A 17,752-nucleotide genomic window follows, 5' to 3' on the forward strand; every position below is an offset into this window, starting at 1 on the left:
GCAGAGGAACCTCGCCGTCGTTCGCCGACCCTTCCAGCTACATCTCTGAACCTCTTTGCAGATCGTTCACGATCTCCTTCGGTGGAGGGTCGTCCTTGCAAAGGACACGCCGACCTTCCACCCGTCTGACCTGCTGTCACCGTTCCTGGCCGCTGATGCGCTGTGGGTGCCCACGAACCCTGTTTTTAAATGGGCATCGGTCCCGTTCGGGGCACAAGGGACTTCACTTGATGTGACTAAGTCACTTACGCGCCAGCTATCCCCAGCGCGTCATCATTCACCTGCGAGCAATTGCGCACAAGCGCTCTCCAGCTGCTGTTCCTGTTATAGTGCGCCAGCGCTCACCTGTGTGCCAACGCTCTCCGGCTCGCCAGCGCGCCACTGCGCGCCTTCATCCTAATGCGCGCCCACGTTCTCCTGCGCGCCAGCACTCGCCTGCGCGCCAACGATCTCTTGCGCGCCCACGATCTGGGCGCAAAGGGGAAGATAATTTCTTCCCCTGCTCGCCAGCGTTCTTCAACGCGCCATCCTTCACCTACGCGCCCTCCTGTTGTTCCTGATGTGCGCCCTCATGCGCGCCCGCACGCAAGGGATATATCTCCTGCGCGTGCGCGCCCAACGATAGCGCCCTCACGGGCTCTTTGGGATCCTGCGCGCCCGTGCGTGCGCGAACAAAGCGCGCGAGCGCTCATTCAGCTTGCTGCGCGCTCTCTGCTTTCATCGGAACGCGCCCCTGCGCGCCATCGATCACCCGCTCGCCTGTGCGCCAGCGCTCGCCTGCGCGCCAGCGCTCGCCTGCTCGCCTGCTCGTCCGCTCGCCAGCGCTCGCCCGCGCACCAGCGCTCGCCTCATCGCCTACACGCCCTCGCCATCGCCTACGCGCCCTCGCCATCGCCTGCGCGATCCAGGCAAAATTCCATCGCGCGAGCGCCAGTGTGAACCCCAGCGTGATCCCACACGTGAGGCTGCAGGACGACGCGCAGCCTGGTCCTCGTCATCGCATCCCCCCCCCTCCCTGCAAGCACAGAACAGCGCGCATGCCGGAGGGAGGGAGGATTCCGGATAGGTCCAGGAATTTTCCTTCTTCTTTTCAGGTATCTGACAGCAGAGCTGTCAGTCGGTAGCCCTGGTTTGTGTCCCTTGTCAGAGTGGTCGTACAGGCTTAAAATAAGCCTGTTCTCTCTGAGCTGGGCCACAAATCAGTGGCAGTTTCGACTTCCCTGAAGAGGAAGAGAGGAATAGCTGACGTGGTGACTTCTCCAAGGGTGAAACTGACTCCTCGGAAGTCTTTGAGGAAGGCCTCCTCCCCCCCCAGACTTTCTCTCCCTCCCCTTCGGACGAAGATTTCCCGTCCTCAGGGGAGTCTCGTGAGGTGAGGCGTTCCCCCATCGCACCAATGAGGAAAACCCCACCTCGCGCAGAGAAGTCTTCTCGGGTAGGGGTGGAGAAGAGCCTCCCACCAGCACTGTTGGAGTCCTGTATCCCTCCCAGGAGGGAGTCGAAGGACTCAAAGACTATTCCGAAGTCGTCCTCAAGGATTAGAACAGAGCCAGCCAAGCCCTCGGAGAACGTCCACGAGTCCCCCCAAGAAGAGCCTTTGGGGACAGGAGACTTCGCTGCCAGGCCTTCAGGAGGAGAGCTACTGGAGTCAGAGCATGCGTTCTGGCAGGTTCTGACCCTTATGAGGAATCTCAATGTGTTTGCGGACCCAAGGATTCCTCCTCGTGAGAGCAAGGACACGGTCTTGGACCGAGTGTTTGGTACCCAAAAACCCTCTAGGGCCAGCGCGGCTTTGCCCTGGTCCCAAGGGGTTAAGAGTGCCAGAGATAAGGTCGAGGGCCAGCTCTCCGAGCTTGCCTCCGCCAGCCGTTCCAGCGCCGGTAACAAACTCCTCCTCCTGCCTCCTCGTGTCCATCAGAGGAGGTACTTCGACATCATGGAGGAGACTTGTTTAGCTCTTCCCTTACACCACTCTTTGGAAGAGCTTACCAGAGGAGTCCCTCTAGAGAGACTCTCCACCCGGCAAGTGTCTTTCTCGGCTACGGAGATCCTTAGCTTGGAGAAGGTGGCGAAGTGTGCCATGCAGGCAACTTCGTGGCTGGACATCCTGTTACGATTTGAGGACTTGTCCAAGGAGAGTACCAGGAGGGCCATGGAGACCTTTCTACTTTCAGGCACTCGTACCATCGAGTTTCTAGCCCACCAAGTCTCGAACTTGTGGGCTAATACCATCTTGAAGCGTTAAGATACGGTATCTGAGAGATTCCACCAGAAGGTCCCCAGCACCGAGATCACCAGGCTCAGACATTCTTCCATCTTGGGGAGGAATCTGTTTGCGCCTAAGGACGTGGAGCAGGCGGCCGAGAGGTGGAGGAAGTCCAACCAGGACTCTCTCCTACCTAGGGCTTTAACATCAAAGCCCTAAGCCCTATAAACCTCCAGCAACCCAACAACCACGCCCTACCAAGACCATGAAACCGGCAGCGGCAGCGAAGACAACGGTGTCAAAGCCCTTTCCCGTCAAGGACAAGAAAGGCAAAAAGTCCTCTAGGGGAGGGAAAAATCATAGAGGGAGTGGCCGAGGTTGCAAACGCTAGGATTGGTAGTCCCCCTGCATGTCCACCAGTGGGGGAAATGCCTACAAAGTTGCGCAAGCAGGTGGCAGCAACTCTGGGCCGATTCCTGGACGATTTTTGTAATCAGTCAAGGATATCGTGTCCCGTTCATTACATCTCTACCTCCCCTGACAGCGAATCCAATGTCGTTGAGCTCCCTTGCTATGGGATCGGCAAGGGGGCCAAGCCCTTTGGGCAGAAGTCGAGACCATGTTGAAGAAGGGCACTCTCCAAGAGGTCGTCGACGGGTCCCCAGGCTTCTTCAGTCGACTCTTTCTTGTAAAGAAGGCGTCTGGAGGCTGGAGACCAGTCATCGACCTCTCAGCTCTGAACAGGTTTGTTAAGCAGACCTCGTTATGCATGGAGACAGCAGACACGGTCAGACTTGCAGTGAGACCACAAGACTTCATGTGTACACTGGATTTGAAGGACGCGTACTTCCAGATCCCAGTCCATCCGTCTTCAAGGAATTACTTAAGATTCAGCCTAGACAACAAGATCTACCAGTTCAAGGTGCTGTGTTTAGGTCTCTCCACAGCCCCTCAGGTTTTCACTAGAGTGTTCACCCTGATATCGTCGTGGGCACACAGGATCGGCATCCTTCTCCTTCATTATCTGGACGACTGGTTGATCCTAGCAGACTCGGAGTCAGCCCTTCTTCGACACCGAGACAAACTTCTGGGACTTTGCCAAGATCTAGGGATCATGGTAAATCTCGAGAAGTCTTCTCTGCTTCCTACTCAAAGACTGGTATATCTAGGCATGATCATAGACACTAATCTCCACAAAGCCTTCCCATCAGACGACAGGATAGCAAGGCTGAGGAGGGTCGCGAGTCCTTTCCTCAGACAAGAAGAACTCCCAGCCCAATCGTGGTTACGTCTCCTCGGTCACCTCTCATCCTTGGCCCGTCTAGTTCCCATAGGTCGCCTCAGAATGAGATCTATGCAGTGGCGACTCAAGTCCCGGTGGAATCAAGGACACGATTCCCCGGACGTCATGGTCCCTATGGGTCCTGCGGAATGGACGGATCTTCAGTGGTGGGTGACAGACGAGAACCTACGAAGGGGAGTGGATCTTCTCGTCCTCCCCCCGGATTTGATGCTGTTTTCGGACGCCTCAAAGAAGGGTGGATGGCCCACGTTCTGCACCACAGGACCTCAGGCCTGTGGTCAAAATCAGAAAAGTGGCTCCATATAAATCTGCTAGAAATGAAGGCTGTATTCCTAGCCCTTCAACAGTTCCAACAATACCTGGCGGGTCACTGTGTGGTGGTGATGAGCGACAACACCACAGTAGTGGCTTACATCAACAAGCAGGGAGGTACCTCTTCAGAGCAGCTATCCCATCTCGCAGTAGAGATACTGAGATGGACCGAAGCCCACTCGAATCCACTATCGGCTCGCTTCACTCCAGGCAAGAGGAATGTGCTCACCGACAGTTTGAGCAGAGTGTGTCAGATAGTGAATACCGAGTGGTCTTTGGATCATCTAGTAGCCAACAAAGTCCTGACTTTGTGGGGTTCCCCGACTGTGGATCTGTTCGCTACAGCGCTGAACTTCAAGCTTCTGCTGTACTGTTCCCCAGTCCTGGATCCCAAGGCACTCTGGCAAGATGCCTTCCAACAATGGTGGGACAACATCGACGTATATGCCTTTCCCCCGTTCTGTCTGATGAGGAGGGTGTTCAACAAGACCAGAATATCAGTCAATCTCTTGATGACCCTTACAGCTCCGCTATGGCATCACGCGGAATGGTTACCAGACCTTCTGCAACTCCTAATGGAACTTCCGTGAGAACTCCCTCCACGACACGAGCTACTCAAACAACCACACGCCAACATCTTTCACAAAGCCGTAGCTTTACTTCGACTTTAGGCCTGGAGACTATCCAGCATCTCCTTGCAGAGAGAGGATTTTCGCAACAGGTTGCGAACAGGATGTCTGGACACCTGCGAAGGTCATCCGCAGGGGTCTACCAGGCAAAGTGGAGAGTTTTCCGTAGTTCGTGTCGTGGAAGGGGTATCTCTCCACTCGATGCCACTATTCCAGCAATAGCGGAGTTCTTCATGTCTCGGCAGTGAAAGGCTATCGCTCGGCCTTAAGTCTAGCCTTCAGGCTCAAAGAAGTGGACATTTCTACTTCGCTGGAACTTTCCCTACTCACACGAAGTTATGAACTTACCTGCCCTCAGTCGGAAGTGAGACCTCCTCCATGGAACGTGGTTCGAGTTCTCAGGTCTCTTAGGAGATCTCCCTATGAACCATTACACCAGGCTTCAGATCGCCACCTGACTTGAAAGACGGTGTTCCTACTAGCTTTGGCCTCGGCCGAGCGAGTCAGTGAACTTCATGGTCTCTCGTATGACATCACCCATTCAAGGGGATGGGGGGAGGTAACGTTCAGATTCGTCCCTGAGTTTGTTGCTAAGACTCAGAATCCGGGAGTGCCGGACCCTCAGTTCGACTCCTTCCAGATTTCGAGTCTTCGTTCTGTAACAGATAACCTAGACCATCTCCTACTGTGCCCAGTAAGGGGTCTGAGGCTATATCTCAAAAGAACGGCTGCAGTTCGTCCCCAAGTGCAGGCATTGTTTGTGTCCACTGTAAGGACAAAGAGGATGGTTACCAAGAATACTATCTCAGCTTGGATTAGTAAGGCAATCCATCTATCCCTGAATCCTGACCCTCCTCCGTCATGTCGCCCTAGAGCACAAGATGTCAGGGGCGTAGCTACGTTCCTGGCCTTCAAAAAGGACTTCTCAGTGACACAGGTTCTACAAGCAGGGGTGTGGAAGCGTCAGACGACCTTCACAGCCCACTACCTGCAAGACGTGACCCACAGGAGGCTCGATACTTTCTCTATCGGCCCTGTGGTGGCTGCACAACAGCTGGTTTAAACCTCAAGCTCCTTAATGGACGAGTAGCAGAAGGTTGAGGGCATTGTTACCCGGTTTTAGTCTGCATGAATGAAAAGTTTTGTTTGGCCCTTATTCTTTTCTTCATCCTCCCTCTCTTGGGGAAAGCACCATCCTGGGTTCTCTGCAGAGCTGACCTCAAACCACTGCAGGTAAACAATGTCTCCTTGTGTTCCTAGTATTAAGCTAATACTGTCACGTCCCCATACTCTGACGAGGTGGTATGAGGTGAGAGTCCTAGCCTAAAGTTTCCATCTAAAGGACTTCAGGTCAATTTCCAAGGACAAGTCACTCTTCAAACCTTCACAAACAGCTTACGTAGGCCACAGCCTTGCACAGCAAGGTGCTAGCGAGGTGCAGGGACTCCTTATTGTTGAGTGCTGACACACTCAGATACTGAGTCCCCGGGCAAAGCCAAAAGCCAGTACTGCCCGGGATTTACCATCCTGCCTGAGGGTTGAGTCACCCATATTAAAAAGCGTGGTTTGTATTTCAGTTACGGAACAAATGACAAATTTGTAGGTAATTTGTATTTTTCTAACTATACAAGCCTTAGCTATTTAATCAAACTTGCCCGCCAGCCCTATCCCCCGTGAAGTCCTACCGCTCAGCAAAGTGAGCTCAGCACAGGTGTGTGTGAGGTGGTGGGTAGCAAGCTACCCTCCCTACCCCCCGCTAACTAGCGGTGGGGTAGTAAACCCTCGTTAAAATTCTAATGGCTCGTCATTTCAGTTGCACCGAAAGTAATTACTCATATTAAATAGCTAAGGTTCGTATAGTTAGGAAAAATACAAATTACCTATGAGTTTGTCATTTTTTTTCAATTTGTTAGAACTCCTAATCTTTTTTTTATATCCTGTGCAAAATTTATTAGATAATTTTGTTTGATCACCAAACTTTTTGAGTTCTGGGGCATGCAGCCTCCAAGGTTTTACTGTACTGTATTTAAACAACTAGGTTTAGTTTTAAGTTAATGGTTTTCTTACCATTTGAAAAACTAGGCTTTCTATGTAGAATTTATTATGCTATTGAAATATGTGTATGTTTTAGTCTTTATGAAACTAACAGTATTGTATATCCATTCATAGCTTTGGGAGTCATCCTGATTGTTGTTAGACCAAGGTGGACATTTTGGCTAGTGTGATGGATGAAAAAATACCAGAAACCTCAACAGAAGAGGAGATTTTGACTCGTCATCGCAAAGAAAAGAAAGATTTGCAAGGTAAAATTTGTGTACTGTACTGTATTATATTCTTGAAATATGCTTACTCAATTTGAAATCCTAGTTGTTCCTACACAAAAAAAACCCTCTTCATTTAAATGGGTTTACTCCGTTGTGGTTTGGCTACGACCAGAATTAGGAAATTGTGGGATTCTGGTAAGAGTGGCTGAGTCAGCAGAATTCATATAACTTAACTCATGGTTGTTATTCCAGTCAGACATCTGCTTTGACCACTGTCCATGCTACAAAGCTTTTTGCTTTTTCTTTTTCTTTACTATCAGTGCATTTGTGATTGAGTGGTTTTTAAGTGAATATGAGAAGCTACCCCAGTCTTGGAGATAGTCCTTGTGGCACCTTCATAAACAGTGGAGGTAGATACTAATCCTTTGTGGCCTGATTGTTGTGGTAAGCAATGCTCTTTGCTCTTTTACCTCTTCTTGTAATTTTTGCAGGGATTAGCTGCCCGCTCAATATGAGAGATACAATAGTTGTCGGAAGAAGAAAGCTAAGTTGGATCATTTCCCTTCTGCTTCTTCCTCTGCTAAGAGCAAGAATCAGAAGCCTTTCAGATCCTTCCTTATTGGAGTTTCTGTTACCCAAAGAAGACAGCATTTTGTGCTTCGTTTTGTAGATGTGGTATCACCTATTGTGATTAGTGAATCCGAGATCTTACACAGTGTTGTAGATACTCGGTTTCAGCCCTTATACAGCCAGAGCAAGAGACGTTACAGATTACGTTAGTCTCACCAGCCTATATGAACCTTAACAGAACCTTTACAGATCAGGAAGTTTTTTCCTCCATGATGCAAGAAGACTCCCCAGTGAGAATATTTAAAGTATCATGTAAATATATGCCTCCTCGAACTCCACACCGAGAGGTGACAGATCAGCCTATTTTATCAGGTACAGAAACACAGTTAGAAGGAGCTTAATATTCTTCGTTCTCCACTCACAACTATTCTGACCTTTCTTTAACTCTTAAGAGGTCCTAAAGGTAAATCTTCCACTCAAAAGGAAGCAACTAGCTTCTCTCCAAGGAAGACTTCTTATTCTTTTCAAATTTTTCAGGTAGACCTCACCTGGAATTACAGACCTGGTTGTATCATCCAAGTGCAAGTACAATTTTAGCTCTGTACACACACAGGCTCACAAATGAGTTCCATGCTTGATTTTGGGTACAGTATATTTCTGGATGCAGATAAACACTCAAGAAGGAAAAATGTTCCCATCTCAATGCAGAATTGAGAGACTCATGGAAATGGCTTGTCTCTTCCTCTTGTAAGGCTTACTCCAAGCTCATCTGTGGCTTAGCCTTTTAGAGCACTTAACCTCCATGAAGCGTCTGGTGCCCAACGACTGCCTTTGCATTTGGTCTCTCCAATGGCAGCTGAAAACATTCTGATCTCAGCACAGGGACCCTGTGGACCTTTAGGCTCCGATAGAGCCAGAGCAAAAGAGGGACTTGAGTTGGTGGTTGCTAGATGTCAACCTTCTCTAGGGAGTAGATCTTTTCACTCCCCCCCCTGATTTGATGCTCTTCATGGATGCGTCAAAAGAAAAGTGGGAGGCTCACATGTTTCAGCAAATGTCCTCTGGGCAGTGGTCTGATTCTGATCGGCAGTGTCAGCTACATAAATCATCTGGAAATTAGGGCAGCTTTTTTAGCTCTCAGGCACTTACAACACCTCCTTTCAGACCACTCTGTAATGTTGATGAGCAAAACTTGACGATAGTGGTAATATATAACTAAACTAGCAAGGAGTTACTTTTTCACAGCAGCTTTGCCTTCTGGCCTTGAAAATTCTGCATTGGACAGAAGAGAATTTGATCTCCATGTCAGTCTGGTTTGTTCCAGGCAAAAAGAACATTCTCCAGACATTCTGAGCAGGAAGACTGATAGTTGGATCCGAATGGTCTTTGCATCCCCGGGTAGCCAACAAAGTCCTGACACTGTAGGGTTCGCCGATAATAAACCTGTTCGCTGATAATAAACCTGTTCGGGATGTCCCTCATCCAGAAGCTTCCTGTGTTCTGTTTTCTAGTACCAGACCCACAGGCAGCCTTCCAGGATGCCTTTCAACATCTCTGGGATAACATGGATGTCTATGCATTCCCCACGTTCTGTCTAATGAGGAGAGACTTCAATAAAATGAATGCATCACAAGATCTGTTGATGAACCTGATAGCTCCACTGTGGCAGCAAGCAGAATGGTTTCCAGACCTTCTACTTCTGCTGACAAAGGTACCCAGGGAGTTGCCATCCCTCCACAACCTGCTTCAGCAACCATATGCAGAGTTTTTCCACAGAGCAGTCGCTTCCCTATGACTTCACGCCTGGTAGTTATCCAGCATCTCCTTCTCTCAGAGAGGCTTTTAGCTTACAGTGGTGAAATGGATGTCTGGGTACCTCAGTCTACCAGGTGAAGTGGACTATCTTTTGTGGTTGGTGTCTCTCCACTCGATGACACTATTCCCTTGATAACAGAGTTTTTGTTATTCCTCCGTGAGGAAAAACTGCTTGGTCTTGGCGGGGGGGGGGGGGGGGGGGGGAGGCTTTTGCTCAACCCTGAGCCCTCTATACTGAATGAAGTAGACATTTCCTCCTCAACAGAATTATCTTTATTCATATAGAGTTTTGAGCTTACATGCCTTCAGTCAGAAGTTAGATCACCTCTGGAACATTGTGAAAGTGCTATGCTCCGTGAAAGGAACTCCTTAATAACCGCTGAGTCAAGCATCAGATAAAAAATTGATTCTTAAGACGGTTTTCCTTCTTGCCCTTGCCTTTGTCAAGATGGTCAGCGATTTCCATGGTCTACCTTGCGATGTTGCCCAGCCAAAGGGATGAGAGCTGGTAACACTAAGCTTTGTCCCTGTGTTTATTGCTAAGACTTGGAATCTGGCTGTAGCAGAATCTAGGTTTGGGTCGTTTCAGAATTTTAGTCTTCGTAATGTACAGTAACTGACAATCCTGTTCAGATTTTACTATGTTCTCTGAGAGCGCTGAGGTGCTGTCTCAAGCGCACAGCAAGAGCTTACCCATAAATTGAGTGCCTGCTTGTGAGTATGGGCAGGGTTAAGAGGAGAATCACAAAAAATACGGTTTCTACGTGGATTAGCAGGTTTTGACTGTGCCCTAAATTTTCACTCTTCACAACAGAGTAGAAAACCCAAAGCTCATGACAGTATAGGTGTAAGTATGTCCCTAGCATTCAGAAAATTTTTTTCTGTGGCACAGGTATTGCAAGTGGCCATTTGGTGAGAGCAATCAGCCTTCACCTCTTATTACCTGCAAGATATAACCCACAAGAACATAGATATATTTACTCTGCTACCTGTGGTGGTCATTGAATAGGTGGTTTAGCTATCTCAGTTCCCTTACATGGCTAGTAGCAGTCGGTTGAGGGTGGATGTTACCCGGTGTTAGTCTGAGATGAATGGATAGAATGACTGTCCTCTTCTTCCTTTATCTTCCCTTCCCTTGGGGTACAGTCTCCAGTAGACTCTGCAAGTTGGCCAACCTCTGACTACAGGTAAGAACCCAGGTTACGTGTGTGGTCTGAAATATTTTATATACTGTATTTTATGACCCCAGTCTCCTTGCGAGGGGGAGTTGGGCAATGTCTAGGTTCAAGATGTGTGAAATATCACTCTTTACTCTTACTTGTTCAAATCTCATTGCTTGTTTTCACTCATTGTTATTATTATTATTATTATTATTATTATTATTATTATTATTATTATTATTATTATTATTATTATTATTATTACTACTACTAACTAAGCTACAACCATATTGGAAAAGCAGGAGGCTATAAGTCCATGGGCTCTAATAGGGAAAATTAGCCATTGAGGAAGGGAAATAGGAAACTAAATAAACTGCAAGAGAAGTAATGAACAATTAAAATGAAATATTTTAAGACCAGTACAACATTAAAATACATTTTTCATATATAAACTATACAAAACTTAGAAAAGAAGAGGAAGAGAAACAGGATAGAATAGTCTGCCTGAGTGTACCATCAAGCAAGAGAACTTTAAGCCAAGACAGTGGAAGACAATGATTCAGAGGCTTTGGCACTACCCAAGACTAGAGAACAATGGTTCAGTTTTTTTTCAATTTTGGTGTGTCCTCCTAGAAGAGCTGAGTACCATAGCTTAAAGAGTCTCACCTACCCTTACCAAGAGTAAAGTAGCCACTGAGCAATTAGTGTAGTAGTAAACCCCTTCAGCAAAGAAGAATGGTTTGGTAATCTCAGTGTTGTCAGGTGTATAAGTATAGAGGCGACTGTGAAAAGAATAGGCCAATCTATTTGGTGTATGTGTAGGCAATAGAAAAATGAGCTGTAACGAGAGAGAGGGATCCAATGTATGACTGTCTGGCCAGTCAAAGAACCCAAGAACTCTCTTGCCGTCAAACTTTACAGCATTAACAGGTTGAAAGTCTGTGAGGTTTCAGGTCACTTCTCTTATGCTCATAAGGTACCTTAGATCAGTTTTCCAGCTAGTTGGAGTTTGGACTTTTATCCACCTAAGGGTGAGTCTCCTTAGTAAAGAACAAAAGGTTTGTGTTTGTGTAGGAACAAATGACTAATTTGGAAGGAAATTGTATTTTTCCTAAATATGCAAACGTCAGTTCTTTACTCATACATGACCCGCCATCACCTGTTCATCTAAAAATTCTGCCTGCGATCAAAAAAGTGTGGGATTCATGGGCTGAGTGTGTGAGTGGCATGGTCGGTCTACCCCCCGCTAACTAGTGCCGTCTCATTGACACCTCAGGCAAAAGTTTATGACTAGAGATGGTGATTGGGTACTAGCTAATGCATTGTCTCTGACTGTTGTGTGGTTCTTTTGATTGTGCGGTGATGCATAGTAATGAATTTACTTACAGCAGACGATTTTGTAATTTTTCTACACTAGCATCCAATTTTGACAAGGAACCAATCGAGTGACGACTGCTTTTGCCTTTTCTTTAAAATGGCAGTAAAATAAGTGAAAACCCCATGATCAGAGTATGAACACTTCATTGTTGGCATATGGACCCTGCATGACTGATTTTGTACTGTCTCATTAGTATTTGTCCACAAAAATTGCCCATGCGACATAAAAGTTTTAGCTCTGAGCCTGATATTGTACAAGGCTTGTAAACCATCTTAAATCTAAATGCTCCAAGAATGATTTTCTCATATTCAAAGTTACTCATAAACTTAGGTACTACTTTATAAGGAATATTAAGGCTCCAGCCATTATTTATAGTTTTTTCTCAAACTAATACAGTATCTCTATTACATAACCTAATGGGAAGGTCTGATAGTACTGTAATTTGTAAATACTTCACTGTTTGTAACAAAATACAGTACAATACAGTACTGTATATCATTATGTAAATTTGAATTGAACTAAAAAAAATTCCATACTACTGTATATACTGTAGAAAGATTTAAAAGTACTGCCTCCTCTACACTCCCTTAAGTATTACTTTTGGTGTGATTGTCATTTAGTATCAAAATTGGTTTCAAGTAAATCTTCTGCCATTATTGCAATTATGTTAATAATGCAATGCATTTCAATTATTTACTATTTGAGATAATATCCCACTTTCTTACCTATAAATATTTGCTCTGGAATCTCCTCAGTTTAGACAAAGATTCGAGACTTAATGTTCAACTTCTTAAATTTGTACATAGTTGGCGCACTGGTATCTTTGAGCTGACTGACCGTTTTCACCAACGGTTCCCAGACTTCACCATTACTATTGCTCAAAGCAGCATGTCAGGGAGGGATATTACTTTATGAAACACGTCAAATGATTACTGTGGTGTTCGTATGTATGCATGGAACTTGGCTTAGGAAAACAACAAAAGCTTGAAGCACTGAAATATATCCAAAGGATGAAATAATATCACTGATAGAAGAGAAAAGTGACGAATTATAAATAACCAGCCCGACCAATATTGTAACAACGCCCAAAACTAAAGATGATAATAAGAACAAAATAAATATGAACGTCAAAAATTGCGAAGACAAATACCTACAATATACGATTAAGAACAAACGCAAACACTAATTAAAACCATCGTGACCTACCAACAGATAAAAGGAGCTAGATGTCTTCCTAAGAGGAAGCTTATATTTCAATTAAGATGTTTATAGTTCATTTATCCCTAATAGGCATGATCTAGCAAAACTAATAGTTACTAAATAATAATTTCAGTACTTTAATTACTTTTCAGGAAAAATAATTGCATGCATCGTTGACTGTTCAGACAAGACTAATACTTTTCCCGTGTTTCACTTGCAGCTAAGATCCAGCAACTTAAGAAAAGTGTAAACAAAGACAAGAAAAAGAAAAAAGAAATAACAGCAGAAATAACACGTCTTGAACAGGAACAGGAGAGTCGCCATGCAGAAGAACTTGCTTTGATAGTAGGCCATAAAGAGGTTTTAGAAGATCAGAAAGAACAGGTAGGCTAGATTCATGTAATTTTTGTGATTTAAGGTATCAGCAAGCAAAGAAATATTGAAAAGGAAGTTATTTTGAATAGGTTTTACCATTGAAGATTATATTTTCATGTCATCTTGATGACCAGTCTTGGGAAAGTCTCTATATCTAATTACTTCTTGCCAATCTTTAGGACCATTTTCTGTGAATTATTAATAAAATTTTCCTGTAGATTTTTCCATAGACTTGTTTATTCAGAAACCAAACAAATTCATACTCTATTGATACATTATAGATACAGGAGACCATGTGAGTAATGCCTAATTTTTTTTTGGGGGGGAGGGGCAGCTACACTATTGGCTCTCTCTATTTTCATTAACAACTTAAGCAGAAAAGTTACACCTCTTTCAACTGGACTAGATTCTATTTAAGATTAATGTGTTCTTACATGTATACAAACCCTTGTCCTTTAGTAGGAGTATGATATCAGCAAAGCTGGAATATGGTTGTTAGAAGCTTACTGTTTGACGAGGTATAGGGAGATACTGGTGGATGGCGTGGAAGCTCCACCCCCATATCATTATACTGACTATCCATTTTGATTTCAGCCGCAGAAAAGTGGACACATATTTTTTCCGTAACCGAAATACAAACCACGCTATTTAAATAGGGTATTACTTTCGGCGTTAGTGAAATGACTAGCCATTAGATTTTTAACGAGGGTTAACTATCCCCTCGCTAGTTAGCGGGGGTTAGGGGAGGGGTAGCTAGCCATCCCTCCCCCCTCACACACCGGTGAACTGATTCTCTTCACTTTTGGCTCGGGTGATGGTCAGATGTGTCTGCTCTCACCCTCGCATTGACAGCCTTAATATTTTTTGCTTTCTCTTTCAGTTTGTGTGTTTGGAAGTTGGCCTCTCTCCTTATCATGCAGAAATGCCCTGGTTTACCCGACCGCCCTTGTGGGACTTATATGTCGGTGGTCGAGACGGACCCTCACACCTTGTGTCCGTTCTGCAGAGGTCAACGGTGTGATAGGGATAAAGTGTGCAGTGAGTGCAGGGAGTGGTCTACCTCCCAGTGGGAGAGGTTTTCCCGGCGACGGAAGAAGAAGTCTAAGCGGGATCTTTCTCCTTCAAGGGTTTCCTTGAAGAAGGAAAATTCCAAGGACACTTCTCCCGTTGCCCGGACCTCCTCCGAAGCTCCCGCTCGATCGGTCTCTTGTGAGAGGCCGTCGAGTGGTAGCGTAGGCCGTTCTTTTGTTGACCGACCTCGGGGTTCGGGAGAGGGAGTTGCCTCCCATAGCGAGACAGCTCCTCCTCCTCCTCCGGGGGAGGATTTATCTATTTCTGCTTCTGTTTATAATGATGATTTATTGCAGCTTTGGGCTTCCTTGGGGCTTAAGGGTTCTCCCTCCAGGGAAGCCCTGTTTGACTTGATCCAGTAAGGCACAGCTGTCAAACAGTCGTCGGTGATAGCGGAGGTTGACCCTCTGTCTATCGTCGACGTTGTTGTGGCAGAGGCTTCCGACGGCTCGGGTCAAACCCCTGCCTTAGGTGCTGATGTTGCTGAAGGCTCAGTTCCCCCCTCCGAACATCCTTCGAGGGAGGAGCTGAATACAACGGTTTCTCCTGCAGGTGAATCTCCCCCTCGGGGGAATTCACTGACAGAGACTCCTCTTCGGAGGACCGACGATGGTGTTCCTGCTTCCAATGGACATATCCGTCGCAAGGCTCGACCTCCTCTTCGCTGTAGAGGTCTTCCTTCTCCCCACAAGGCAGTTAGGAGGCGCCTCTTCGGCTCCTCGCCCTCGCCATCCCCCGCAAAGGATCCTCCTTGTCGTGAGTCGACCGTTACAGCCGCATCTCTGGACCTCTCTGCAGATCGTTCGCGATCTCCTACGCCTGCCAGACCTGCTGACACTCCTTCACCGTTCATGGCAGTTGATGCACAGTGGGTGCCCTCGCACCGTTATCCAATGGGCACCGGTCCCTTTGGGGCAAAAGGGCTTGTCTCACAATGTGAGCAAACCCCCTAAGTGCCAGGTTTTAGCTGTGCGCCCACGTTCTCCTGCGCGCAGCTACGCGCAAGCGTTCTCCTGTTCCTGCTGTTGCTGAGTGTCCTCCTGTGCCGGAAATAACGCGCCAGCGATCTCCTATGGCAGAGTCGACATGTCAGCGCTCTCCTGCTCGCCATCGATCTCCTACTCGCCATCGATCTCCTACTCGCCAGCGCGCTTCTAATCGCAAGCGATCTCCTGTACACCAGCGATCTCCTCCTCGCCAGCGCACATCTGTGCGCCCTGATCGTGGTACGCGCCCTACGCGCCCATGATCTCCTGCGCGCCCACGATCTCCAGCTCGCCAGCGACACTCCCACGCGCGCCAGCGCATAACTACGCGCCATCGCTCTCCCGCGTGCCCAGGATCTTCGGATCTGGGCGTAGGAAGGAAACCTCATCCATCTCCTTCTCGCCAGCGTTCACCTGCGCGACCTCGGAACTCGCCCTCTCGTCAACCCTCGCCTATGTGCCATCGCGCTCAGTCACCTTCGCGCCCACAGGTTCCAGCTCCTACAGTGCGCACTTCCAGAGGTGGACGGGATATCACGCGCCCACGAGCGATCTCCTTCACGTGCTTCTAAGCCTGCTGATCCTGCGCCCCATCTGCCTTCTCCAGATCGCGCACTTGCACGCCAGCGATCTCCGGTGTGTCCGCGCGCCCCATCGCCTGCGCGCCATCACTCTCCAGCACGCCCACGTGCCCACGAGCCTGCTTGCAGAAGATCACCTGCGTACCCACGCGCAACCTCACCTGTGCGCAGTCGCTCACCTGCTCGCCCTGCGTGCCATCGCTCTCCTGTGCGCAATCGCTCGCCTGCGCTCCGTCGTTCACCTACGCGCTGTCATTCTCCTGGTCGCCAGCACTCGCCCACACCCTCGCCTGCGCGTTCACGCACACCCTCACCCGCGCGCCCACGCGCCCGCGCGTCCTAGCGAGTTCTGGAGCCAGAACAGTCAGGTCATCTTCTTCACGACCCCCCCCCCCCCCCTCCCGCAAGCGCAGAACAGCGCACTCGCAGGAGAAGGGGAGGTCTTCAGAGAGGTCTAGGCAACAATCTTCTTCCCTTCTTTTCTGGCAGGCCCTATGGTATCTACTCCAAAGGATCGCCCGATCCCTTTCCCTCCAGCGGGAGTCTCTGACACTGTGTTTGTCAGTAAGCAGCCATGGTTTGGGTCCCTTATCAGAGCTGTCGTCCAGGCTGTTAAGCCTGCCTTCGCTGATTTGGGTCTCAAACCAACGGCAGATCCGACCCCACTGAAGAGGTAGAGAGGAGTAGAAATCGTGGTGACTTCTCCCAGGGTCAAACTGGCTCCTAAGAAGTCCGTAAGGAAGGCTCGTTCCCCCACGGACATTCTCTCCTACTCTTGTGGACGAAGCTTTTCCGTCTTCAGGAGAATCTACCGAGGTGAGACCTTCTCCCACCACACCAATGGGAGAGACCCCACCGCAAGTAGGAGAATCGTCCCGTGTTGGGGCGGAGAAGAGCCCTCAGACTTCGTTGCTGGAGTCCTGCATCCCTCCTAGAAGGGAACCCAAGGACTCAAAGACTATCCCGAAGTCTTCTTCCAGGATTCGACCAGAGCCAGCGAGACCCCCATTAGAATGTCCACGTGTCCCCCCAAGTAGAGCATCTGGGGACAGGAGATTTTGCTGCCAGTTCACCAGGAGGAGAGCAGCAAGAGTCAGAACATGCCTTCTGGCAAGTCTTGACTCTGATGAGGCATCTCAACGGGTTCAAGGACCCGGAGATCGCCCCTCGTGAGGGCAAGGACACGGTCCTGGACCGAGTCTTTGGCACTCAGAAACCCACTAAGGCCAGTGCGGCTTTGCCTTGATCCCAAGGGGTTAAGAGTGCCAGGGATAAGGTTGAGGGCCAGCTCTCCGAGCTCGCCTCCTCCAGCCGTTCCACTGGTGGCAACAAGCTCCTCCCACCTCCTCGTGTCCAACAGAGGAGGTATTTTGAGATCATGGAGGAGTCTTGTTTAGCTCTTCCACTCCACCACTCTGTGAAAGAACTTGCAAGGGGAGTCGAGAGAGACTCCAGCCGGCAAGTGACATTTTCGGCAACGGAGATTCTGAGTCAGGAGAAGGTCGCAAAGTGTGCCATGCAGGCCACTTCGTGGCTGGATGTCTGGCTGGGGTCTCTGGGCATCCTGCTGCGATCTGAGGATCTATCCAAGGAGAGCACCAGGAAGGCCTTGGAGACCTTCTTCCTTTCGGGCACGCGCACCATTGAGTTTCTGGCCCACCAAGTCTCGAACTTGTGGGCAAACTCGATCCTGAAACGACGTGATGTGGTGACCGAGAGGTTCCACTCAAAGGTCCCAGCTGTGGATGTCTGCAAGCTCAGACACTCTTCCCTCCTGGGAAAGAGTTTGTTTGAGCCCAAGGATGTGGAACAGGCAGCTGAGAGGTGGAGAAAGTCGAACCAGGATTCTCTTCTCCAAGGCCTCTTACAACAAAGCCCTACAAACCTCCAGCACCTCAACAA

General features: G+C 48.2%; 1 protein-coding gene across 1 annotated transcript in view; it reads left to right on the forward strand.

Moving 5' to 3' along the window:
- Positions 1-17,752, forward strand: part of LOC137620788 (deubiquitinase OTUD6B-like) — a 177,538-nt gene that overhangs the window by 21,615 nt on the left and 138,171 nt on the right. The window contains exons 2-3 of the mRNA XM_068351218.1: positions 6,620-6,753; positions 13,058-13,221. Of these exons, the coding sequence (XP_068207319.1) occupies positions 6,675-6,753; positions 13,058-13,221 (243 nt within the window). The 5' untranslated portion in view covers positions 6,620-6,674. The remainder of the gene's footprint in view (positions 1-6,619; positions 6,754-13,057; positions 13,222-17,752) is intronic.

Source organism: Palaemon carinicauda, chromosome 27, assembly GCF_036898095.1.
Source record: "Palaemon carinicauda isolate YSFRI2023 chromosome 27, ASM3689809v2, whole genome shotgun sequence".
Taxonomy (NCBI): domain Eukaryota; kingdom Metazoa; phylum Arthropoda; class Malacostraca; order Decapoda; family Palaemonidae; genus Palaemon; species Palaemon carinicauda.